At 32.9% G+C, this 27,989-nt stretch overlaps 2 protein-coding genes across 2 annotated transcripts; one reads left to right on the top strand and one right to left on the bottom strand.

The window, feature by feature from the left end:
- The first annotated feature begins 1,731 nt into the window (after positions 1 to 1,731).
- Positions 1,732 to 3,787, top strand: LOC142633629 (inorganic pyrophosphatase 1-like). The gene is made up of 4 exons (XM_075807868.1): positions 1,732 to 1,988; positions 2,307 to 2,428; positions 2,535 to 2,736; positions 3,244 to 3,787. The coding sequence occupies exons 1-4, from the start codon at positions 1,851 to 1,853 to the stop codon at positions 3,595 to 3,597; spliced, it is 816 nt and encodes a 271-aa protein (XP_075663983.1). The 5' UTR covers positions 1,732 to 1,850; the 3' UTR covers positions 3,598 to 3,787.
- Positions 3,788 to 13,462: 9,675 nt separating this feature from the next.
- On the bottom strand, positions 13,463 to 14,429 carry LOC142637175 (abscisic acid receptor PYL2-like). The gene has a single exon (XM_075811456.1). The coding sequence runs from the start codon at positions 14,239 to 14,241 to the stop codon at positions 13,639 to 13,641; it is 603 nt and encodes a 200-aa protein (XP_075667571.1). The 5' UTR covers positions 14,242 to 14,429; the 3' UTR covers positions 13,463 to 13,638.
- Positions 14,430 to 27,989: the final 13,560 nt, after the last annotated feature.

Below are 27,989 nucleotides of genomic sequence, written 5' to 3'. Positions count from 1 at the left end.
ATATAATTAATTTACTAATTAGTGAGAATAGCCACTTAGTCCAATCACGGTTTGTAAGCCCAAAAATTTATTATACCTCAAGGGAAAAAAAAAGTGAGTTGTTTGGATATAAGTTTAAAAAATTTATAGACTTTTAGTTTAAAAGAATTAAATTTTTTTATATAAATTATTGTTAATTCTTATCCCTTAATCAAAACGTGAGAGTTTTTTTTTATTTATATAAAATTAATAGGTTAGTATATATATAGTTTATATATCATTCTTGGTTCAAAAAAGGGAAAAAGAAAAATACCTTTAACATAAAATTAAATTAAATGAAACATATAGTCATTTCGTCATTTTATCCTTTTTAAGTAGTAAGTGGTCACATCTGATCCACAACTATTGATAAATAACAATTTCATTAACAAAAATACAAAAATTATATTTTCAGAGGTTTAGCTAATTTATCTGAACATTCCTGATTGAAGAGTTTTTGTTGCATAACAAAGAAACGTAAGCAGTAATGTGATAGGTAAATGCGACAGCGTGAACAAGAGGCTGGAATTGAATTTGAATTCCTTCTGTAATTTGCAAAGGAACAAACAAAAAACAATCTTGTGTAAGTGGTCACATTTTAACCACAGCTATTGATAAATAATAAATCCTAAAAAAAATATAAATTACATTTTCAGACGTCTAACTAATAGACTATAATAGCATATAAGATCGTTTTGATTGAAGAGTTTTGTTTGCATAACAAAGAGACGTAGGCAGTAATTTGATAGATAAAATGTGAAAGCATGAAGTAGAGTAAACAAAGAACAAAAATGAATTGAAATTATACGTTAATGTTTTTAATTTGAACCCATCATTAAAATTACTTTTTTGTCTACAATTAATTGCAAAAATAATTTACCATCTAAAATTTATTGTGAAAATATTATAAAAAATATAAATGTAAGAGCACGAAGTAGAAAATTTGAATTACTTCCAAAATTTGCAAAAGAACAAAAATGAATTGTAATCATACACTAATAGTTTTAGCCCACCATTAACTATAAAAAAACAATTTCTCACCTAAAATTTGTTCCAAAAGTGTTTCGAAGAATATATAATTTCTCAAAAGATAAATGTGAAAGCATGAAGTAGGGGTTGGAATTGAATTTGAATTCCTTCCAAAATTTGCAAAAGAAAAAGAAACCAAAAAACAAAAAATGAATCGTACATTAATTAATTAATAGAAGTTATGTTACATGGCTGCCGGCTGGTAATGAAAACGTCTAGTGTGACAAAACCAATATTAGCAGTTAGCAGCCACACAAAAAAGGGAAACCGGACCATACCCAGAATATTCTCACTGCTGGTGCTCAGTGGGTTTCATAGGTGGCTGTAAAGTGAATTCAATTCCCTTCGAATATTCGCTTATTCCCGCTTATTTCCCTCATTGATGCACCTAATTTTTTGCAAACAAATTCACACCCCTCTTCACCATTTGATTCTCCAAAACCTGTTAAAGTCATCTAGATCGACGTGTAAAACATTATGTACCACTGTTTTAATAGTGGGGTCTTGGAAATAGACATATTCTTGGAAGAAAAAAAAAAAAGAAACCACATGGACCTCTATGCCTATAGCCTCTCCAACTTACCATGAACTCTAATAATATTCACGTAATATTCCTTTGGAATCCAAATCTACATGGTTTCACGTTCACACAGTTCTATTTCACTATAAATACCCTTTTCCATAGGTTGCAGTTCTCACACAAACAATTGAATTAGGTACCAGGAAGAAGACCCAAACAGTTCTACAAGAGTGTTCCTGTTCTGGGTCATTGAGTTTTTTCTGCATTCTTTTTTGGCAAAACAATGGCCGGAACAGTTGTGGTTTTCGACTTTGACAAGACTATCATCGATTGCGATAGTGACAATTGGGTTGTGGACGAGTTGGGTGCAACTGACTTGTTCAATCAGCTTCTTCCTACCATGCCATGGAACTCTCTTATGGTATGTCCTTTATTTCTTTTTAGTTTTACATGTTTTCTTTTAAGAATAATGATGAAATTCACAATTTTTATTTATATTTGATATGTGTGTCATCTTGTTTACGTAATTAACGTTTTTGATTTTTGGTCAAGAGCCTTGTAGTCAGTGCTTTTTCCTGATTCTTTTGAGAATTTGGGTTCAAATTTTTTTTTTTTTTTTAAATGTTGATTTTGATGGGCATGGATGTGACTTTGTTGAGGACTTTTTTTTTTTTTTTTTGGGTTTTCTGGGTGAGAAAAGAAAACTGATTTTCTTGTTTTGGTAAAAAAAAATTTACAGGATAGGATGATGGAGGAGCTCCATGCGCAAGGAAAAACCATTGAGGATGTTGTAGAAGTTCTTAAAAGGGTGCCTATACATCCCAGAATTGTCCCTGCCATTAAAGCTGCTCATGCTTTAGGGTACTTAAAAATATTTCCCTGTTTCTTTCTTTGCTCTTTTCCACGTATTGTAAAGTTTTTCTTTTTAGCAAAGTGAAATAAATGGTGGCATGGAATTCATTTTCAGGTGTGAATTGACGGTTGTAAGCGATGCAAACCTGTTTTTCATTGAGACCATTTTGAATCATCTTGGTTTGAGAGACTACTTTTCAGAGATCAACACAAACCCAGGCTTTGTGGATGAAGAAGGAAAGCTAAGGATCTTCCCCTGCCATGATTTCCACACATCTCCTCATGGTTGCAGCAACTGCCCTCCAAACATGTGCAAGGTATATTAACTTATTATTCCCTTTCATTCTTGATTGTTGCAAAAGTTGGATAATATAATTTTTTTTATTGAGATATGTAACCTTGGGGAAGTACAATTTTAATCTTTTGATTTAGGATTAAAAAAGAATAAGATTGTATTATATAATTTGTGACTAAAAGACCAATTTTTTTGACCAAGATGAGAAAGTTGTTGAAATTAAACCATGTCAAGCCGTCACGATTCTAAACTTCTCTAGAATAATCTAATATTATAATACATAATGGTTTAGGGAGCCTCTAATTTTCTGAAAGTGTTATCATTGTTGATATCCACGTGGTTTGTACTAAGGAAAAAGCTACTGCATATATTCCAATAGTATTGGAACAGGTTTTAGTTTTCTTTGTGACCCCACTTAGTTTATTGATGTAAAAATTTCTCTAGCCATTGACTATGTGGTTGTCTATGTTTGTGAGTTATAAATTTATATTCTTCTGAATTTTGGCTAATTGGGTTTGTGTGACACTAGGGGCTAGTAATTGAAAGAATCCAAGCTGAGCATGTGGAAGGCAAGAGAAAGTTCATCTATCTTGGGGATGGTAAAGGAGATTATTGCCCAAGCTTGAAACTTGGAGACGGAGACTATGTGATGCCAAGGAAGAATTTCCCATTGTGGGATCTAATTTGTGAAAACAGATTGCTTGTTAAGGCAGAAATCCATGAGTGGATAGATGGGGAAGACCTTGAGGAAATTCTGCTAGGCCTAATCAACAAAATCTCCATTGAAGAAAATGCTCAATTTATTTCCCCTGATTGCAAATTGCAGACCATTGCTGTTTCTGCTCATGAGGCGATGCCTCAAGCTCTCCGAGTTCAGCAATAGTAGCTATAACTAGAAGTAGTTTGAATATTGGCAAAAGCCAAATCTTAAAAGTATCTGACAAAATCTTTGACAGGGATGTTTTTCTGTCTTGCATAAAAAAAAAAAAAAAATGCTTGTAACTTTGTTATGTTCTCTTTTATGTAGATTGGACAAGTACTGTTAAATATACATAAGTTTCAATTTGCATCAACTTGTGCACACATACATGAGACATGTAGTAGCATCATGGTAATGTGCATACAACTTGATGTTCCAAAAACATTGAGACATGTTGCAGCATCATGGTATCTTGGTACTTTAAGAAAAGAAAGAAAAAAAAAAAAAAACGAAAAGTTGGGTACAGCATGATTTGGAGCATATTTTGGGAAGGATCGTTAAAGGTGGCACATGGAATGTTGGAATCTGATGCCATTGCCCAGGAAAAGAACTTTCCAATTTGGGGTTTCATCTACAAAAGCCTTTAGCTTATAGCCTTATAGAGGTCATGGACCTAATTGAAAGTTTACTTTTAGACCCTTTCCAATTTGGGGTTTCATCTACAATAGCCTTAAGCTTATAGAGGTCATGGAGCTAATTGAAAGTTTACTTTTAGACCCTTAGAACAGCTTGCTATCAATTTGAATCCAAATTAACTTGACCCCAAATGATTGATTAATCCAAATTATATAGCAAACTCAAAGAGCAACACTAAGGGATAAAAACTCTTCAATGGAATCCATATTGTCTCTTTTGGGCTAATTGCCTCTTTTCAGAGTCTCCAAACTATGCACTAATTGCCTCTTTTCAGAGTCTCCAAACACCAGTCAAGTACACCGACCACAAATCCGATCTCTCGAACACTCCAAGGTGTTTTGAAGACTTTTGAAGTCTTTATGATTTTCTAGTAATCCAAATCACTCAAGGCTACGCTCAATGTTCTGGTGAAACTCTCCTCGCAAAGATGGTCAATGGAAGAGGTGAAGGTAAGGGTCTACAAGGAATTCTTTCAAATGGTACAACAGCCTTACCTCCATTCTCTATACGTTTGGGTTTTATTTTCGTTCAAAAAATGGTATAAAACCAACAGTTGGATGGTTGCACTCAAAATTGAAAATATGATATAGAAACTTCGGGCAAGTTCGGTCAGACGAGGGTCAAGCGAACTACACAATTCGGTTGACCAAACCCTTCAGATCAACAATTTCGACTTTCATCTTTCTTTTTCTTCTTGTAAACCCAACTACAAATACACGAATTTTTTTTTGCAATTACAACAAAATCTTTGACACGGAATTTGCCAACACTTAAAAAATATATGATCCTAGCACTAATGGTTGTTAAATTGCTATCAAGACTTTACTGATCAGCTAATTTTCAGTAGATTGCAAGTTACAGATGATTCTAGCTGTGCTACTCATTATATCTTCAGACAACCTCAATCTATCAGATACGTTTTTGCTATGCATATATTAGCTTGTAAAAGCCAGTATCAAGGTTCTAGATGTTAACCAAAGGTATCAAAAGTAAAACATAGATATTGCCTTGCTTTAATTCGCATTAATATTTCTTGATTCTCCCTGTTGTCTGCGGAAACAAATTCATTGTCTCAGACGCACTAAGGAAATGCATAATTGGAGGGATCAGCATCAATCTTATCTTAGAATCTAAGTCACCTTCAACCGATTATCAAAAAAAAAAAAAAAAAAAAAGCCACCTTCAAGAATATATGGGGGGAAAAGGTTGATGGGAATAATAGCATGGGGAAGAGACAAAAAAACAAAGGAAAAAAAAAAAAAAAAAAATCTTGAGTGATGGTAACTTTTTTTTTTTTGGTTAGATTTTAAATTTTTTTGAAAGTTTCAATCTATAATTTCTGCTATTAAAGGTAAACTAAAATACTAATCGGTTTCTGGTATAGACGAGAATTTAATGTCAAATTTCTTATTTAACTATAAGAGACTTTACCAATTAAGCTAACTGAAACTCACGGGTGATGGAAACTAGGTGACAAATTTTACCCAAATCCATTAACTCACTCATTATCTACCTAATTTGGATAAGTTTTGACTCAACCCAATTAAATATTTGGATTAAATAGATAAAGATCCATTAGTAATATAATTAAATGAGTCATAAATTTATAATGTGTGATTGTGTTCCAACTCATTTATGACCCACTCAAAAGCTACTTAACTTGTCCAATTGCCACCCTAATAGTAACTACTCCCTGTATTACAGGAAGAAAGATGTAACTTGTATGCTTTCAATTCCATCCTCCAGTCACCTATCCATCCCTTTCAAAAGAAAATTTTCAATTCTTTTTTATATTTAGCACTCTCCGTCAATAAAGCATATGGTTTCAGTTTCACCTCATTCTTCATAAGAGTTGAGCCTTCAAAGTTCAAACCACTAGACTCCACTGTTAATTTGTCATCTTCTTTTCTTTTCCTTTAACGTTATTGAACCTTTTTTTTTTTTTTTTTTTTTTTTTTTTTTTTTTTTTCTGTTGATTAGACTTCTTTATTGTTCCACTTTTGTTGTATCTTTTGTACAAGAAAATGGGGATAAGGTACTTTATTAGACTGCATATGTACATGTCGGAGGACAGTAACTCCTCTATAGCTAATACCATTTTCTAATCCATTCCATGAATAGGCTTGGTTAGTGGTTCTGCTTGATCTGCAACTCACATTCCTTCCTTGTGAGTGGTGGCTATGATCCATCCTTCAAGGAATGCAAGGCAAAAAAATTATGACAAATGCGATCTTTCACCTAATCTTCATCTTGAATGAAACGTAAATTGGATGTGTAGCATTGCTCAAACATTTATTACCATAAATTTTTGGAGTGCTCTTGTACAAAATATTTAACGTTACCATGACCTTACCAAAAAAGGATTTAATATCACAGATTTACATATTAAAAAAATACTCACATGGATGAGTCTCACACTCCATTTGAGTGCCGTAACATGTATAACGGCATGAACGGTGACGCCAAATACCAGCCCATCCTTGTCATTTAACCTGCATCCTCAAGTGTTTGATATATCATATGCCATTAATGTAGCATGGGAAAAATATCTTATCTTATGAAAGCTGCACTCCTTGATAACATGGTGAATCTAGAAATCAATCATCTATAGATATATATATATATATATATATATATATATATTTTTTTTTTTTACACCATTTCTATTTTAGCATAATGTGATGGGTGCTAATAATAATGTCATTAATAATAGACCCATATGAAAATGATATAATACGCACATCTTTAATAATAATGGTTTTAGGCCAAAATTTGTGAAGTGAAATGTAGCGGAGTCAGCCATTTTCATTCATTGATTTCTTTTATTGCATCCCGTCGACCTTGTTACATGATAGTCACGTGATCTCTCACTCATAAAAGTGCTTTACAAATGTGAAATGACAACAAGTGTACAGCTATTATTAGGACCCAGCAGTGTGAAGATCTGACTAAAAATGCTATCTACTGCCTTTGGAAGATTTTTTCACCTTTTGCTTTTGTTGCATCCTGCCTTAAAGTATAGTGGGCGTCGTTGGAGATGTACGTACGTGACAATTAAACTTTTAGTGCTAATAATCGAAACTTTTTGCACTTATACGGCCCAAAAATAACTCACATGCGACACTAGTTGAATGATAGCAATATCTTCAGCCAAAAGACAAACAAAAATAATAATAGCAATATCAAAATTCAAAAGCAGAATCCACCAATATTTTGGTTTCTAGTATGTTTCGATTGACGAAATGGCAAATTGGTAATCAGAACACCTTGAAACCTATGGTCCAGGAACTGGCCATCCCAAATTCTTGAGCTCTATTAAGATTTAAGGGACAAAATCACCAACTACAGTACCACTAATGTCCCACCCGGATTCCAACACATCAACCTGTGGCCTAGCTTTCTGCAGAACTGAAATAACACGGAGAGACTTGTCTGTTACAATAAGTGCCACCATGGACCTCACCTCCTATCTTATTATTAGGGAAATTTTAGTCCATTATTGTACCTTACTTCCTATATTGGTACATCAAAATTGGACAGTATTCAATTACACATTAAATAATGGCAATGGGCATGTATGATGATGTTTTCAGACTTTCAATGTTAATGACATATATTAATCGAACCCTTTTATCTGTACCTTGAGAATCTAATAGTGGTAGACTATAGAGACACCATATTTTTCATAATTTTGTTGGCTAACTTTTTAAGGTTGTATTTGAAGCAACCTTGTTTTCATATAAATTTACATTTGATATCACTTTTAATGCCACATCAATAACTTAGAAAAATTGTGTCACTAGACTTATTTGAAAAACGATGGCTTAATAAATTGGTATTTTTTGTCTCTAATATATGTAATCACTCTTTAACACTAGAATGAGTGCCATGAGAGTCCACCCCTATGATAATTCAATAATGCTAATATCGCATATTTTCACACACGCTTTATCGCAACTATCCTATATGATAGACTGTAATTAACTATCTGTCATTATCATATAAATTCACTATTTTTTCTCCATCACTTATAGAATTGTAAAAACATTCGCATCTGTTTTTCTAAAACTTTCTATCTATTTTAGCATAAGAAGTTAATTTTATATTTTATATAATCATTTTTCAAAAACACTAACATCAGTCTATCTATTATACACATCATTTTAGTTATATAATCAACTTTATTCTTTTCTTATTTTTATTATTGCCGCTGCTACTTTGAGTTTGATGATTCATATGAATTTGTATATGGGTTTTTGAGTTTGAGATCTATATTTGAGGATTTGTAAATGGATGTGATGATTTTGAGATCTATATTTGATGAATTTTATGGTTTGTATGGATTTGATAAATTTGTTGATAAATTTGCAAAATTTTGCTGGGATTAAAGTTGAGATAGAGATGGAAGAGAATAAGAGGGGAAGAGAGAATTTGATGGGTGATGGGAGAAGAGAGAGAAAAAAATAATAAAAAATCCTTTTTTAGGAGACCTTTTGTTAAAAAAAAATTTATAAAAAAATCTATTCATTAGCTTTAAGTCTAGCATTGAGTGTAGTGTACTTTCTTATTTATTTATTTATTTATTTACGTATGCTAAAAAGCCCTAGAAATATCCCTAAACTCTCATCCAGGAAATTTTTGAACTCTTGCGTAACCATAGTATTTTTAATAACACAGATGTCCAATTAAAAATTACTGATTTTTTTTAAAAATAGAATATCAATCTATGGTGTTTACTTCTAATAATTATGATCTTTATTATCAGACTAAGGTACCAATCAATTTTTGAATCTTAAAATGTACTACTTAAAAGTAGTAAATATGATTGTATAAAGCTTAAAATGTTATTTAAAATTGAAAAGAAAATACCTTAAATGGAAACTTCAAATGTTGGATCCATTTATTTACATTTTTGTCCCTTAAACACATGTTACAGTTGGTTTGGACAACCATTGGCTTGGGCCTTTCAAAAAGGGGGACTCAAATTTAGAACTCTACAAAAGGGGCCCTTGATCTTATTCTGCCACCACTAGCCTGCACATAAACCGATAAACATCAAAGCTCAAAATAGTCAAAAGTTTCTTTACAAGAAAGCAAGTATGAAAAAACCATTGAGTATTTAGCTATCAACAACTTTGACCCTAACTCTTGCATACTTTCAACCTATTTTTAAGTCATTCAAATCTATAAGGTTTGGGATCCCTTCCAAAAACAGCCCTCTTGTTGTACTTGTATCCCGCTAAATGGTGGTGGGTTTCAAGTGAGAACCCATGGGTGAGTGAGGTTAGAGTGAGAGAGGAAATGTTGAATGGTGCATGTCAAAGGGCTCTAAGGAATTCGAGATGTTGCTAAGCTTTTTGTTTGAAGGAGTGATTTTGATAAATTTGCAAAGGGATCATCTTCGATCTAAGTCAAGCTCTTTTTGGTGGGTTCTTATTGTGTTCTAGAGAGCTAGCTAGAATCCCAAGGTCATTAGGCTATGAACTTTTGATTAGTCCTTGTAGATAAATGGTTGAGTGTAATAAATGGTGATGGGGCCAATTTAGTGAACAATCAGTCCAAGGGTGTGGGAATGGACATGGCATGCACCTTGTGGTAGATTTGCTTTCATTCTTTTGGAGTATGTATTTCCCTACAAACGCAACACCCAAAAGTCGTAGCAGAAAATTCAACATTTGTTCATTTTCCTCCCCTTTTTTTCGAACCTTACCACCTTAAAATTTTAAAGAGTAACTCTACAAATTCTTCCTATATTTTTTTTATTAGATGTAAATTTTAAAATTTTTAATTGTTGGAGTACATGTTTTTATGTTATTAACAAGCATGTTAAATTTAGTTCAAATCGAATATTATTTACTTTTTGATTAATAAATTTATTTTTTATGCATAACTCTATATTACAAAAAACTTGAAATTTAAACATTTAATTGACGACATAATTATCGATCTTTGATTTTCTTGAAATTTTACAAGTATGGATGATATAATAAGAACATGTAATTTTACAATTAAATTTTTAAAATTCACACACAATAAAAAATTAAAAGATATAAAAGTAATTTGAAAGGTTTCTCTCAAAATCTTTTCCAAACTAGGCTTCTTTGCAGGTTGGGCTACTGATAGGGTCAATCAACCCTCTCTTTGAGGCTGATTTGAAGCCATTGGGTACTTTGTTGGGATTCTTTTTGTTTTGTCAAATTAAGTTCTTTCCTAGGCTTTAATCATTTTTTGCGAAAGCCCTCATTGTTATGCCTCTTGGTACTGGCCGGGGCCGTGTTGGCTTGTCTTGGTTCAGGCTTGTCTCCCTTCAAGGCCCATGTGGTTTGGGCTTTTCTTGGGATTGGATTCATTGTAGCCGTAAAAAGAAAGGGTCAAAAGACTCCAATCAATTTCTTATAGATGCTTATTTTCGACCCTCTTTTTATTATTTTTTTCTTGTGGATCTCAAAATTTTACAGAAATTTAAAATTCGTTTCAAAAGAACGACTAAGCACAATTTTATATGCCTTACATAATTTTGTTTTAAAAAGTTAGATCCGGTTTTTTTTTTTTTTTTTTTTGCTTTAAAATTTTTTGTTATATATCTACATATGTGGCTTTGTTTTATATTTTCATTTTTATTTAGCTAAAATAGAAGTCCTAAAAATGAATAAACCTTAAAATCACAAGTACTAAATCCCTAATTAACCCTTATATGGTCAAGAGTCTTGAAAGTAGTGACGTAAACTACTCTCTTCTATAACAAAGATAAAAGAGAACTATGATTCAAATTCTTTCTCCCTACTATATTGTACCTATCAGATTATTAAAAATTAAAAATTAAATGGTCATAATTAATTAGATAGCCTAAAATATTTTCATGGACCATTCTAAAAAGTATAAGTAGAACTCAACCCGCCCCACCGCTCAATGGCGGAGCCAAAATCTCCACAGAAGGAAAAATAAACAGGGATTGAAAAGTAACTAACAAAATACTATGATTTGGCAAATATTTTTCTTTTATTTGGATTTGGCAAACTTCAACTCTGGGGGGAAAATGTGAGTACATAAAGATGTGGGGAAGTCGGACAATTAATCATGTAGATCTATAAAAATGTAGCAAAGTAGCTAAGTCTTGAGCCACGCCGGTAATGTGTGATCTCCCAAAGAAAAAGTTGAAAAACAATAATAAGAAACAGTAAGTCATGTCTGTATAAGTTAAAAATATATGGATTTGATCGTACTTTGAACCTATCATGTTTGTAACTTATGAATGCTATACAATATAGAATAAAGGATCTTGTTAACGGGTGCTGCACAGCACCCGTTAACGTGGTATAAAATACTAATTTTTTATAAATAGTAGAAAAAAGCTGATTATGTTTAAGCCAGTGTCAGCTTTTTATTGAAAAAATAAAGTTATTTTGTGACCAGACCAAAATACTCTTTAATAATATATTTACTCAAAACCAGCCCATATACAAACACACACCCAGGGATAGTCGCCACCAACAACCACCACCACAACCAAGAGCTTCCTCTACCACCCAAAATACAACTAAAAAAAAAAAAAAAAAATACAACCAAATACCCACAACAAATTCCAAATCCAAAAACCTCAAAAAAAAAAAAAAAAAAAAACTCAATCTTTAACAAATACCGCCGGACACACCCAGGGACAGTCGCCACCAACAACCACCATCACAACCAAGAGCTTCCTTTACCACCCAAAATACAGCTAAAAAAAAAAAAATACAACCAACTACCCACAACAAATTCCAAATCCAAAAACCTCAACAAAAAAAAAAAAACTCAATCTTTAACAAACACCGCCGTCCCAATACTCAAGCAACCACCGCCACAACCACAACACCACCACCGGCCCAAAATCCCAACCCAACCGATCAATCAATGACCCAAAACCCACACATCAGAACCCACCCGAAATACCCACGACCCGATTAATAGATCTGAAGGTCGGCGGTGAGGGCTGGGAGGTCAACGGCGAGGGCTGTGGAGGTTGGCGGCGAGAGATCTTGAGTAGGGATGAGAGGGAAGAGATAGAGTGTCTGAGAGAGAAAAAATGAGAGACCTAACGGCGAGGTGAGGTCGGCGGCCAAGGCTATGGAGGTTGTCAGCGAGGTGAGGCGGCGAGAGATCTTGAGCAAAGATGAGAGATCTTGAGCATGAAGGACTGAGAGGGAAGAGATAGAGAGTGACAGAGAGAGAAGATGATATATTTTAATCGGTGGGATGAGAGAAAGCAGATGGAAAAAATGGTTGAAAGGGTATTTAAGTAAAAGCATGCAATATTTGTTATTTTTTATGCTGTCTGACACGTACCATTAATGTGTTTTTCTTGATTTCCTAATTAAAGTAAGGCTAATTTAGTAAAATCATGCAGGCTTAACGGGTGCTGTCCAGCACCCGTTAACAAAAGCCTAGAATAAAATGAGAGCAATCATGCATATCGATTTCTCTTTTCTGCTATTTACTTATTTTATTTAAAGCTGGTACAAGTACAATTATTATACTTAAAAAAAAAACTTCCAAAAATTATACATAAATAAAGAAGTTAGTATTATAATAACCGGAAAAAAAAATAATCCAAATGTAGGCCTAATCTTTTTTATTTATAGAGAACGAACACGTAATTTGTCCTCATTACTTGATACTGATAGCCAATAGAATGAAATACAATAGACTAATCTATAAGGATTTGGTCAGACAATGAAATAATATAATAGAAATCAAGATATATAGTACGGCTCGAGTTATTTAAATAAGATAAATTACCCTAAAAAGGTTGACCTTCATGCATTATATATGATTCTAGAAAGATATTAATATAATTGCACTTAGCAAAGGAAAAAAAGTCAATATACTTACTATGTGAGTTTGGCGGAATCCCATAAATTAGAGCATCTTTTTGTTTTTTGAAAATAGAAAAGAAATAATAAAAAAACATTTAAGCATTTCTTTAAATTCATATATATATATATATATATATATATATATATATATATATTCAAATGCATTAATTTCACATCCCCAATGCCCCTCTACATCAAAATGTATATACAAGCCAGTCCAAGGGTCCGTTTGGATAGAACTTATTGCTGAAAACTGAAAACTGAAAACTGAAAACACTGTAGCAAAATAATTTTTAAATGTGTAAATAGTGCTGTGGGACCCATTTTTAATGAAAAAGTTGCTGAAAAGTGAAATTTGTGGGTCCATAAACAGTGCACGGATGCACTGTTCATGAGGAGAATTGGTCAACAACAGCGGCTGGAAAAAAAAAAAAAAAAAAAAAAAAAGCTGAAAACGCACAATGAAGAGAAACGCAGACGTGAACGTGGATCCAAACCCTCTCCAACTTGCAATATACATACATGACCCAACAAAAAAAAAAGAAAAAGAAAATATATAAATATATTCCAATTTGCAAAATAAACAAGTATTAGCAACGTACCCACGCCACGCTACAAGAATAAGTCCATCATAATGAACCTACTCGAGAGTTGAGCCATGTGCACCACATTGCCATCACTGTTGATCATCATATCTTGGCTGATGAGGAGGGTCTTTCATGATGTTCCAAGAAGCCATAGCTAAATCCTTAAGCTTTTGAAGGTTCAATTTCACAACTGTGTCAGCAAACAGCTTAGCATCCTCAGCAGTGTTCCCCGCAGGTATTTCCACAATATAAGACTCCAAAACTATTGTATAAACCTTGCCTTCCTTATTAATAATCTCATTCACCGATGTGACAGACCGATAATTATGTAACCTATGTTCACCCCCAACAACACTAAAGCTCAAAATAAGCTTCTCATCATCTAGAACTTCTAGTCTCTCTGTGCTTGTTGAAGCTGGTAGACCTGAAATAACCCTAACATCTCTTATACTTCCAACTTCTCCATCACCAACCATAGTACAGCTTTTGATGAAGTGCTTGTACTTTTGTGGGTTCCCAAAATCACGTACAAATGGCCATGTTATGCTAGCTGGGGCTTCTATGTGTTGTGTTAAGAGAGAAGTACATGTGTTAGGGCAAGGCTCAAATGTGTGATAGGTTTTGATGATGGGTTGGAGCTTTGAGAATTCTTCATCTGTGAGGCTATGTGGGGAAGTTTGATTAAGATTCATGGGTTTAATTTCAGTTGTGTGCTAGCTAAGGAGAGAAGTGAAGTGCAAGTAGAAAGGATTATAATTGGTTTTTGGGAAAAGGAGGAGGAGAGAATGGAAAAGAACGGAGGAGGTGATAAGGGAATTATTCTCTTATTTTGAGTGTTGGAAACTTGGAAATTCACATTTGATACTTGGTGGAGGCTTAAGCTTATTATTATTTTTCTAATTTTTTAAATAACAAATTAATAAAAAAAATTAATGTATACTCAACTATTTTATATATATATATATATATAGTCCTCTACTCTCCAAAACCTTTGCTATTCAAGCATAAATTTTCGACCTCCCTCATCCTTTGAAATATTACTTGGTGAGAATAATATTAATTATTACTTAGAGGGAAGATTTGTATTTTCAAAAATTACTCAGACCTTCCTTATGTTCGAGATGTAGCATATAGTTCATTCTAAGCCATCTCTAAAAGATATGAAAGCTTTAAATATGAATTAAACTGAGCCTGAAATTGTTATTATAATTCCTATTAGTCCCATTTTGGCATTTTCTAATGCAAAACTGTCAAACTCATATCCTCTTTGTAGTTTGTCCCCTTGACATGTTATATTTTAATTATTTTCCTCAAAAAAAAAAAATCATATAACTAATAGGTCCGTATATTTTTTACTCAATATATTATACACTTAACAATTTTTTTTTTATAATTAATGCCATTTGGTAACCCAAATTTTCCTTTTGCTTTATCTTCCAAGAATCTCATACGCACAATTGGGACCGCAATTATGCATTTAATTCATTCAAGTTGTATTGGTGAGCGATATGTTTTGCTGATGCAACAAACTTGTATATTCCTGAAATCGGCAAAACTTATTTATGGATTGGTGAGAAAAAGTGACACTTTAGTGCTAAATAGCCTAAATTGTCCATTATGCTTTACTGCCTCTAAAAGCATTTGAGAAATTTTAGGCAGCACATTTAAAGATTTACTAATTAGTAATGATGAACTCTCAAGTAAAGAGGATATTGTATATAGGTGAACTCTCAAGTAATTTCCCTAGCTCATATACGTACAACCAACTCTACCAAATCATTTTCATCATTTTCTTGGAAAGGAAGTTTATAATTAAACAACGATGGAGACATGAAGCAAAATTGAGATTTGAATTCACTCTACAAGAAAAATCATATGCTTAATTATTTTATAAAAACCAAACTTATAAATTATTTTTATTCTTGCAAGAAGAAGATCTCTAATGAAAGGCATTGAAAGAAATGCGTAAACGCTAGAGCATGCAAGTTGACATATTAAATAAAAAAAAGCCTCCATTATGCAAGTGGTTTATAAGAGATTAAAGTTTAAACGTAATCAAGACGTACAAACCTTTAATTAATTTATTTTAATCAATCTCTATGTTGAATTTTTGTATTTTACATTATTTTTTCTCCATAGTCCATTACGTACAATTCTATGAACAACTTGTGTTATTTTTTCAATTAATATTTTAACTACTTTGAGCACACCAGCGTTTTAAATTGTGAACTTGTTATATATATATATATATTCTATCTGCAAGATTGTTGTTTGGTATACGGTCTTTGGCTTTTTGCTGAAGTGAGTAAATCATACCCACCCAGTGAACATATATTCCATTATTGTAACTCTTTTATATTATTGTGGAGCTCCTTAATTTATTGGCGACTTCTAAAAGTTGCACCAATATATTATCTTTCACCTGTCTGACTAGTTCCCGGTCTACGAAACAGTGCTCATTTGTTAAACAATAATGGATCAATGTGTAGATTCTGATATGGAAGTTGAAGGAAGTGGGTTTTTTAAAACCAAAAAAAAAAAAAAGTCTGGTCCAAGTAAAAAGTTTACAAAGATATCAATAAGTACATATAATAATACATACATTTTAAAAATCTCTATGAATATGTGGCACTAGAACATGGGCGAACGTGGCACTTGGACACATGACACATACACAAGTGATGCAAGATTGTGATTTTTGAAAGTTCGATATTACAAATTACTAGAGCTGGTTTAAACTCTCAATTTTAATTATGACTTGGTTAATTTTATGCTTAACACACTTAATATGGAATATACGTGATTAGCAAATTAATCAATCGAAACATTAAACAATTGCATGGATGAACAAATAAGTGCAATGCTAAAATAGAAAGAACAGTGGGTAAAAGAGTAGCAAACCCAAGATAACATAGTGATGTGTTATTTAAGAAGAAACTGAAGAACTCAGTAAAAAACTTCTTCACGGCCCTCTAAGCCAAAATGATCCGCTAGTGAATAAGTTAAAGTACAAAGATATCTATAAGACCCTTCAAGCCTAATCTATCCAAAGTCATGAGCCTTACAAGTTCCAGTTACCAACAGACTTCTCGGAGTCTTGTCTTCACTAGCTTCCTAGATCCTGCAATACTACCCGATTGCACCGCCAAACCTCACCGCCTTATTTTGGCAAATACCTAATGCTTTCCAAGCTCCAAAACACTTTTTACACTCTGAATAGATGTGTGTTGTGTTTGGGTACAAATCTTATCTCAAAGTATAACAATAAGAGAGGGGAGGAGAAGAGACTACAAGAATTTCTCTTTTGAAAATGAGTAGCTCTCTTTAAAATGGTGGGTACTATATATAGAAGCCTCTCTAGGATTTTCTTCTGAACAATTTTGTGGGTAATGAGGGTGCATATAGTATGAGTGAAGGATATAAGAGTCACGCTTAAATCTCAGCTGTCAGTGCATCTCACGATCATCTCGCGAGTTGGCCAAGTCGCGAGTTACTCGCGAGATATGTTGACTCTTGAACTTCCATATATGCTCCTCACATGGCCTTTTGTGGGTGCTAAGTCCTTAGCCAATTGTGAGCCAAGTCGCGAGATCAACTGTCTTGAACAATTTTTACCAACTTAATACTAAGCCCATTATAATTAAATCCCACAAAATAAAAAAATAATAATAATGAAATTACGACACTTTTTGTTATGGAATAATTCTTACTAAAACTATTTAGAGTATTAATTATGAAATATTCAATAGATTAAAATATATTCAAAATTCTTTTATGAAATTTTTTACCAGATGAAGTATAAAAACTATAACATAAATATTATATAAAAAAAAAATATTCAATTAAATGATCGGTTCTATGAGAAATATTCATTTGAAATAGTTACAATAATAAATAAATAAGAAGAAAGTACATTAAACAATGAGTTTTGTGTCTTTGAAAAGTGTGAGGTATCATTTGATTTTAATTTTCAAAGAATAATGGGTAGGGAAGGGATGGCAAAAGATTAATTTTGAGTCTCTGTGTTTGCTTGGACTCTTATAATATTTATCCTTTGCTAGCTGATTGATACACATTACTAATAAAACACGTATGCACTTTTGGTTTGAGACAAATGCTTCCAATTCTGTATAATTGTAAAGGAAATGTGGGACAGGAGTTTTATTGAATTTTACGGACGTACTTACTAACTAGACCACTTATATGAATATTATTAAATTATCTTGTGTTTGGATGACAATATTTGGATTTGGTTTTGGATTTGAAATCCATAGTTTTAAAATACCTTGATTTGAAATCCCTTGATTTTAAAATTCCTTGTTTGGGTCTTTTTAAACAAAGAAGGATTTGAAATTTATCATTTGAAATTCCATTGTTTGGATATCGAAATTTGAATTTGGATTTAAGATCCATAAAATTTATTTTTTAATTATTATTTTTCTTAATCCTTCTATATTTTAATTTTAGTAACATTTATAATAAATACACGAAGTAATATTGATAATTCAATTGACAAGATAATAACTAAATATCTTTAGTCATAAACAACTAAAAAAATATCTTGCCAACTATTGACAAGTAAAATTTTTATATCAACTAGAGAGGAAACCCAAATGCATGGATTTTTTCACAACATTCAAAATATCAAACTAAAAAATTATTCTAATGTTCATAACAACTAAAAAGTTATATATTAAGAGAGATAGATTAAATATTCAAAATATGTGTATTTTCTTCCCATTTCTATTATGTTTTTCAAATAATGCAAAATTCAAAATAAGAAAATTGCGCATATATAAATAAAAATATTAAGTCTCAAATAACATGACGATGCCAAGATTGTTATTCCTCAAACATTTCCTTCGCCAAAGCATCTCAAAAGGTTGTCCACTCATTAGTTGCTCTAACAAATGTGATGTTTTCTTTTGATATCTCATTTTCATTGAATGAAACATCTTCTAATTCAAGATCCGCAGCTTGCAACAACTTATCATCATTCATTTCGTCCTGTATAAAGTTATGAAGAATGCAACACGCATTAACAATCCTAATTTGAGTCTCACTTCATAAAAATTAGTTGTGCATAATATTGCCCACCTTTTCTTCAATAACCCAAAAGCCCATTCAATTGTATTTCTTGCAAATGAGTTTTGAAGATTAAATAGCTCTTTATAATTTGTCGGTGTATCTCCTCTCCACAAATTTAGATGATATCGAGTTCCTCTATAAGGAGCTAAAAACCCAGGACAATTTGTGTGTCCAGAATCCACAAGATAATACGTACTTGATGATATTTCTAGGCAATGGTGCCGACTCAAAGCATCATGCAACACTTGAGAATCTGATGCGGATCCCTCCTAACCAGGTAATCCATATGTGAACTCTAGATTAGCATCACAAGCTCCTAAAACATCTGTACTTAAGTACACCTTTCCTATTTTGATATCTACCTTGATCTTCTATGGGAATAGTTAATGGGACATGTGTACCATCAAGGGCTCCAAGTGCTCCCTTGAACCACTTCCATCTATCATCTCCTTCATGAAGAACTGTATGATCTTGTTTGATATACTTCTTGCCTATTTTAAGAATAGCTTTCAACATAGAATGAAATTGTCTACTTATAGTTTCCCCAAAACGAGCAAAAACATTTTTAATTGTTCTATTCTTGAGGTCGCAAGCAAGAATATGTAAAAACAATGCTACAACTTTCCTAACTGTAAAATTTCATGTGACAACCAATCCACCCTAGTCACATAAAATGTTACATAACTTGTTAAACCCATGTGTGTTCATATGTAATTTTGATATGCATTTAAAATCTTGAGCTAGAGATGCCATCCAAAGTCTCCTCTGATAAATCCCCTCTTCCATTGCACTTCTTAATGGTTCTCTCACAAAGTACTTCCTACGCAAGCATATTCCAACAAGCATAACAAAAAACTCCACTAGCAAAGGCAAAAATTGCATCGCCTCTTCCTCATATACTTCCGTCTCCCCTCTTTTACGTTTTCATTAAATGGATATATCTCTTCTATCGTTGGTCATTTTTATCTCTGTTTATTTTTCAAAATACAAACAATAAGAATATATAACTAATAAAAAGGTTATCAAAGAAAATCCATGAAATCACAAGAAACAAATCAATTTAATTGCAACTACAAATATGAATAATAAATAATATACACAAATAATAGTAAGCAACTCAATAAATTGTAAAAAAGAACACAATTAATTTTGCAGGTTCATTGATTTTTTCAATAGGTGGTAATTTTGCAAGTTTACTGATAGAAGGATTAAAAAAAGTACAAGTAGAGACCAATCGGTAAACAAAGAGAACTAGTAAAAACACATCATTTAAGTCTTGTTCTTATTAATATATTATCTAAGATAGTCATGATGTTGTAGATTCCTTGACAAGGACTGCATTGAAATTCAATTTAGCATTTTGCATTAGTGAACGTCTAGGTGTACAATATTTAGGTGGGCTATCAAGTAGGAGGATCCAAGGTGCTGATTCATTTCCAAATTTGACACCTCCACCCTTCACCTTTCCCTTGCGCACGTATTTGGCCCAATATTTGAGACAATTCATGTTAGCCCATTAATCACCACAATTAAAAAGAACAAAATAGTCTCTCTCCTTTTCAATGTGGGATTAAACATTTTCACTAACTTCTCATCTTCCACATTCACTTCCACATCTTTACATTTATGTTATAACATTTATTCATTTTAATTGTTTAATATTAAAATGCTCCAACAATCCTCCACTCATTTTAATATTAAATTTTTAGTTAGAGAGAGATTACCGGGCAAAGATGGGTCACTATGCATCATGAAGGTGTGCTCTGCATTGAACCTTCACTTAGTAAAACAGCGATCTCAACTCCAGAGTCGTAGTGGTCTCCGACTTGAACTAGGACTTCTTTAGGGAAATTAAGCGTCACTGCTTACACATAACAACCTAAGTGTTGACATGAGCTTTTATAGCTAGCACTTTACGGCCATGTACTAATCCCAGTTTCATAAGTGTATTTGAGATTAAGTCCAAATCTCATAGGGAGCGGCCCCACCTCGACACTCACATAGGTGAGATTTTGTCAAGGGTGCTCCTGTAATTCTGACACCCCACTTATACGAGTTACAAATTTCATTAAGAGTTTTTTACTCAACCTCTCCACATTACAGGAAAAATGCACTTACATCATAGGGATGAACAATTAAAAAATTATTTACAAAATAAATAATTAAAAAAAAATTGTGCATTTCTTACGACCATCGTATGATTCGTTTTTCCCATTGAACCCAATTCTCAGGATCTCTAGTCTTTGGGTTGGGTATCCTCATACATGGCTCATGATTCTATGGACTTTAGTCTCATCCCCTTCGATGTATTCCAGACTCTATCTTTTGCCAAGGCCTTGGTAAATGGATCTGCAAGATTATCATTAGATTTAATATAATCCATAGTTATGATGCCACTACTCAAATAAGATCGCACAACACTGTGCTTTCTTCTTATAGGTCTGGATTTACCATTGTAATAACGGTTTTTAACTCTACCAATTGCAGCAGTGCTATCACAATGAATTAATATAGGTGGAATTGACTTTTCCCAAAGTGAAATTTCATATAACAAAACTCTAAGCCAATTTGCCTCTTCGCTAGCTGAAGCTAATGCTATTAATTCAGCTTCCATTGTTGAATGAGCAATTATTGTTTGCTTTTTAGATTTCCAACAAATGACACCACTACCTAAGGTAAAAATATAACCAGTGGTAGAGAGAGAATCACCTGACAAAGTATTCCAATTCGCATAACTAAAACCTTTAATCACAGTAGGGTATTTTTTATAAAACAAGCCATAACTTTTGGTACAAATTAAATATCTCATGACTCGCTCAATAGCTAGCCAATGATCTTTACTAGGCTTGCTAGTAAACCTGCTTAGCACTCCTACTGCATATGCAATGTCAGGTCTAGTACAATCAGTAGCATAACGCAAACTACCAATGATGCTAGCATAATCCTTTTGATTAAAAATCTCATCATCATTATTCACAGGAAATAAATGAACACTAGAATCAAAAGGAGTAGCTACACTTTTGTGATTATGAAAATTATATTTTCTCAATAATTTATCAACATAATGTGATTGATCAAGATATATTCCATCACATGTTTTTGTAATTTTCATGCCCAAAATAAAATTAGCCTCACCAAGATCTTTCATATCAAAATGGCTTTTAAGCATATTTTTTGTCTCATTTATAACATGCATATTTGAGCCAAAAATCAACATATCATCCACATAGAGGCTAATAATAACATGTAAATTATTTCATGATTTAGAATAAATACATTTATCATATTCATTTGATTTATAACCATTCTTAATCATACAGGAATCAAACTTTTTATGTCACTGTTTAGGTGCTTGTTTTAAGCCATATAGAGATTTAGTTAGCTTACATACCTTGCTTTCTTTTCCAGGCTCTACAAAGCCTTCGGGTTGATCCATATAAATCTCTTCCTCTAGGTCTCCATTTAGAAAAGCAGTTTTTACATCCATTTAATGAATTTTCAAATAAAAAATTGCAGCAATAGCAATTAACAATCTAATAGATGTAATTCTTGTTACCAGAGAAAATGTATCAAAGAAATCAAGATCAGCTTTTTGTTTAAAGCCTTTTGCAACAAGTCTAGCTTTAAACTTATCTATTGATCCATCCGGTTTCAACTTTTTTCTAAGGATCTATTTACAACCTATGGTCTTACAACCCAGTGGAAAATCTACTAATTTCCAAGTTTTATTAGAAATTAGAGATTCCATCTCATCATTTACAACCTCTTTCCAAAAAATAGCATCAGGTGATATTAAAACCTCTTTTAAATTTTGGGAATTTTCCTTAATGTTAAAAACATAATAATCAGGACCAAAATCATTTTCAACTCTAGCTCTTTTACTCCTTCTAGGTTCCATTTCAAAATTTTCTTGATTTTGTAAATGTGAAGTAGAAGAACTAGGTTGTGACAAAATATTTTCTTTACCCCCACTATTTTTCAATTTAAAAGGAAATTTTTCTTCATGAAAAATTGCATCATCGGATTCAAAAATTATTTTGTTTTCAAGATCAAAAAATCTATAGGCTGCACTATTAAATGCATAACCAAGAAAAGCACAGGTAGTAGCTCTTATACCTAATTTAGGTATTTTAGGGTCAGTAAGCCTTACATAAGCAAGACAACCCCATACTCTCAAATATCCCAAATTTGGCTTATGTCCTTTCCACATCTCAAAAGGTGTGGTGTGTAACTTTTTATGTGGCACCCTATTCAAAACATGACATGCAGTTAAAATAGCTTCACCCCAAAAATGTAAAGGTGCACCAGATTCAATTAACATGATATTTGTTAACTCAATTAAAGTTCTATTTTTTCTTTCAGCCACACCATTAGAAGCAGGTGAATATGGTGCAGTAGTTTCATGGATAATTCCCAAAGACTGAACAAATGAGTTGAATGCACTTGATTCATACTCACGGCCTCTATCACTTCTTATTCTTTTTATTTTTCTACCGAATTGGTTTTCGACTTCTTTTAAAAAATCTTGAAATTTTTCAAAAGCATCACTTTTATTTTTCAACAAATAAATAATTGTATATTTTGAGAAATCATCAATAAAAGTGATAATATATCTATTTCCTCCACGAGTTAAAATTCCCTCAAATTCACATAAATCGGAGTGAATTAACTCAAGCAATTCGGTATTTCTTACAACACTTTTATGAGGTCTTTTAGTAATCTTAGCTTGACTACAAGTTTCACATTTTTCAAAATCTTTTGACAGTCTTGGAATTAATCCTAAACTACTCGTGATTCCCACATATCTACTATTTATATGACACAAACGAGTATGCCAAAAATTAACAGAAGAAAGCATATAAATTGAACTGGTAGATGCTTTATTATTCTCAACATTTAATTTAAATATTCCATCACAAGCATAACCCTTTCCCACAAATAATCCCTTTTTAGTGATTACATAATTATCAGATTCCATAGTTTGCTTGAAGCCAGCTTTGTTAAGCAAAAAACTTGACATCAAATTCTTCCTTATGGATAGAGTGTAAAGTACATCTTTCAATGTTAGCACACGTCTAGAAGTGAATTTCAATTCAACCTCACCACTCTCAAGAACCTTAGTTTTGCTAGAGTCACCAAGTATAACAGTTTTTTCTTCTTCAAAAGGAGTGTACAATTTGAACCAATTTTTATCATAGCAGACGTGCCTATTAGCACCAGAGTTTGCCCACCACCCTTCAACATATTGCACCATATTGATGTCTGTAATCATAGCCACTAAAGGCTCTTCGGTTACGTTAGCCTACGGGACAGATTCACGTTTCCGAAATTTGCAAAATCGAGCAATATGCCCACTCTTGCCACAGACAAAACAAGATCTATTAAATTGATCTTGTGAAGGGGGTCCTTGGTTCTTATTGTAATTTTTATTCGGGTTTCCCCTTCCTTGAGGCGATCTATTATTGTTTTTAAAGGCTTTCTTTTTTTGCTTCAATTGACCATTTCTAGGAAAATAATTTTTGGGCTTATTATTATTAGATGAAATAAGGTTTACCTTTGTGGTGGAATTACCATTGCTCTCTTGTGTCATGAGTGCATCTTGTCCTCTAGCCTCCTCCTCCACACGGATGCGTGTGATCAAAGTCTCCAAGGATGTCTCCTTTCGTTTGTGCCGCAAGGTCCTTTGGAACTCCCTCCAAGATTGTGGTAGTTTGTCAATTATGCCGGCTACCACCAAATTGTCTCCGATATTTATGCCTTCGGATCTCAATTATGCTACAATCATTTGGAAGTCTTGTGCTTGATCCACCACCGATTTTCTATCCACCATTTGGTAACAGAAAAATCTACTAGCAGCATACTTCTTTGCACCTGCCTCCTCGGTATCATACTTGCTTTGTAAAGCTTTCCAAATTTTTTTAGCAGACTTGTAAGTTGTATCATAATAATCATAGAAATGATCGGCAAGACATTTCAATAGATAAGAGTGACAATTATATTCATCTTTTGTATACTTATCTATTTTTTCTTGATGGAGAATATATTCTTCGTCACTCATCTCATCGGTAGGAATCTTTGGCGGATTCTTCTCAGTGAGGATGTAGGCAACTTTGAGAAGGCTCAAGTAGAAGAGGACCTTTTCTTTCCACCTCTTGAAGTGGGCTCCCTTAAAGTGAAATGGCTTGTTAAGATCTCCAACATGCTCATTTGGTTTCTCTTGTGTAGACTCCATGTGTTGAATCTCCTTAAAATTGTTGGTGCAAACACAATGATAATGGAAATAACACAAAGAGAAACTGAATAATACTTTTGAATTTTTTATTAATTTAGAGAAAGAGATTACACAACACTATTTGGACAGAGGCATGGCATTCGCTCTCTTTAAGGAGATTCAAGCCCTCAGTTGGCTTGCGTTCATGATATGGTAACATTCAATTGATCTGCATGCATGTTTTTAATGCCGAATTAACTTGATCTCATAGTCTTCAATGACGATAAGATGTAAAACTCATAAAACGGATGTCATATATTCAAAGTTGTTTCTCTAAATATTGTATACTTTTAATATTTATTTCTATAACAACTAAATTTTAATCACTTTTGATTCTCAAAAAAAAAAAAAAAATTTAATCACTTTTATTTCTAAAAATATAACACATATTATTAAAGTTGATTATACCACCAACGCAAAAATTAAGGTAGAAAAAAAAAAAAACCCAATTACATAAATATTTTAGTAAACTTACTTAATTTTCTTACTAAAATGAAGCAATTTCGGATGATTAATTAGCATATTCTAACAAACGATTAACAATGAAATTAAAAGATTTCAAGTACGTACCTAAATGGTTTGTTGCATTAACTATTTTCTTTTATCAATATTTTTGTGGCTCAATGACATAACAAGCTTTCATTTATTAAGAGAATCAAGGTTCATTCAAAACAACGAATATTTACATTTACGTTTTTTTTTTTTTTTTTTTGCGTTGGTAAAAGATAATTGAGTACGAATTAATCATAACTATTCAATCTAGGCCTGTGCATAAGCATAAAGTTTACATAAATAAAATTGATAAATATGAAAAATATTTTAAATATAATGGTATCCCCATTGATATAATCTCTACAACCTTTACATTTTAAATAATATTATTTTGATATCCAAAAAAACAGTTCTATTATTATTATATCATGTATAGTAAATATGAATGTTACATCATTCCAAGGTAAACATAACTATCTACTCAGCTACTACTAATGATTGTGATTGAAAATAACAAAACTTCAATTTGCAAAATGCAATAGCAACCAATGGGCCACTTCTAACACAATATTAAGAAACAAGGCTAGATCCTTACAACAGCTTAATGATAATTTTAATTAATTTAATCAAATATTAACTGAATAGTTAAGCAATCAAGATTCAAGTTTGACATTGTTCATGGACAAAAGTTTCAATGTAGTGAAGAATATACACACCCACACAAAGACTTTATAGGGCAAAACCCCAAACTGTAAAAAACACTACGAGACTAAGCCCAACTCAATAACTCTGTTATTAAAGGATGCTACAATACATTATATACTCATACGATGTTCCCGTACTTGCAGCCGGTTTTGGAAACTTATCTCCTCGCTTCGGCTAGCTCTTGTAGATGCTACTATAGACATCAAAATTTTATGATGTATTCGCATTTGTTTGATTGATCATGATGAAATATTTGTGATCCAGTTAATTTTCATTTGATGATGTATCAACAACGGACAATCAAAAAATGAAATCAAGCCACATGGCAAGCCCATGAGTTACTACAACACACATAGAAATGACATTTCCCACATGAGCAAAGTACCACATGTTAGCCATGTCATTTCGCACATGTGCATCATCCCAGATAACCTGGTCAAACAGGACGGTCCGGTTCAGATTTAAAAACAATGCTTATTATGTGGCGCTTTAAGCTTCTATTTAGTCTTTTTAACCTTATTTCATTAAATTTTTTAACTGTTACCTCATAGATTAGAGTAACTTGTAAAGTTGTTATTTACAACTATTTTGTGTTGGCTTTAATTCCATGTCAAATTTGATTGTAGTTTTGTTCAATCATGTTTACCCTTTATTTTATGTGGGATTTCTTTGTATGAGTTGTGTGTGTGAGAGAGTGTGAAGACTCTAGCTTGCATTGAAGAAGGAGTGGTTTTTGCGGGTATCTCGTGAGTAAACTTCCCGTGAAGTAAGCCATGTGAAGAGCACATGACTTTAATATGAAGAGTCGTGACAATTTGGTGACAGCTGGTTTTCGCAAGTAATTCGCGGGTAAGGCCTTCCTGTGAGATACCCACAAAACATGCTGTTTTGCTATTTTGGCTTATCTGGTCCATCATGTCTTCACTCACACTATAAATACCCAGATATTGTAAAGAGTGCTTTCAGAGAAAAAATCCTAGCAAACACACTTGAGAGTTAGAGATTGTATACCCACAATCATCTACATAATCCTTTGTGGTTTTTCTCATATTCCAACCTTTCCATGTCCATATCCTTGAGAGGTTGATAACCCAAACACTTACCACACTTATTCTGAGTGTCAAGTGAGGTTTTGGTGCTGCTGGGAAGCATTGGAAGAAGCTAAGCTTTGGCGGATGCAATCGAACGCATTGTGGGATCTGGAAAACTAGACAAGACATGGTCCTGAGTAGCCTTGTTGGAGTAAGAGCTTGGAGGGCTTAGGTGCACTGGGTAGATTAGGCTTGGTGGGTCTCTTGTTATTCATATATCCCAACTTATTATCTAGTGGATCGATTTACTGTTTGGAGGGCGCCGGAGAGGTTTTTCACTGAGTTCTTCGGTTTGCTTTTCGATAACACATTGGCGTGTTATCTTGTATTTACATTTATCTTCCTACTCTTTTAGCTTTCATTTTACTTCGGTGATATGATGAATATGACTTAGAGTAGTTTTATTGTTTGTTCGCTTGCATTTACTCTATTCCACACTTAGTTTAAGTTAGAGTAAAATCAATTGAGCCGTAATCTTTTAATTTGGGATTTCAATAGCTCTTGTGTTTTTAACACAAATCCGAGCTTTCAATTGGTATTAGAGCGGGTGCACTTGTTGTGGTTTCATTACCTCAAAGCAATCCTAGAACCCTTTTGCGATGGATCGATCACAATCACTTAATGCTCCACCATTCTTTGATGGGAGCAACTATGCGTTTTTGGAAAGTCTGCATGAGAGCATTCCTTTGCGCTATAGATGAGTTCGTGTGGGATTCCATTGAGAATGGGTATGTTAAAGCCACGATAGCCAAGTCCGAATGGGACAAGGCAACTCTTGCTTTGGCAAATGCCA

This window comes from Castanea sativa, chromosome 5 (assembly GCF_040712315.1).
Source record: "Castanea sativa cultivar Marrone di Chiusa Pesio chromosome 5, ASM4071231v1".
NCBI classification, from domain to species: domain Eukaryota; kingdom Viridiplantae; phylum Streptophyta; class Magnoliopsida; order Fagales; family Fagaceae; genus Castanea; species Castanea sativa.
The sequence above is the reverse complement of the archived record's forward strand: the minus strand, read 5'-3'. Positions and strand labels throughout refer to the sequence as shown.

Coding starts and splice junctions, on each gene's coding strand:
- LOC142637175 (XM_075811456.1), bottom strand. CDS start 14,241: ATGAATCTTAATCAAACTTCCCCACATAGCCTCACAGATGAAGAATTC.
- LOC142633629 (XM_075807868.1), top strand. CDS start 1,851: ATGGCCGGAACAGTTGTGGTTTTCGACTTTGACAAGACTATCATCGAT. Junction 1,989..2,306: donor TGCCATGGAACTCTCTTATG/GTATGTCCTTTA, acceptor AAAAATTTACAG/GATAGGATGATGGAGGAGCT. Junction 2,737..3,243: donor GCCCTCCAAACATGTGCAAG/GTATATTAACTT, acceptor GTGTGACACTAG/GGGCTAGTAATTGAAAGAAT.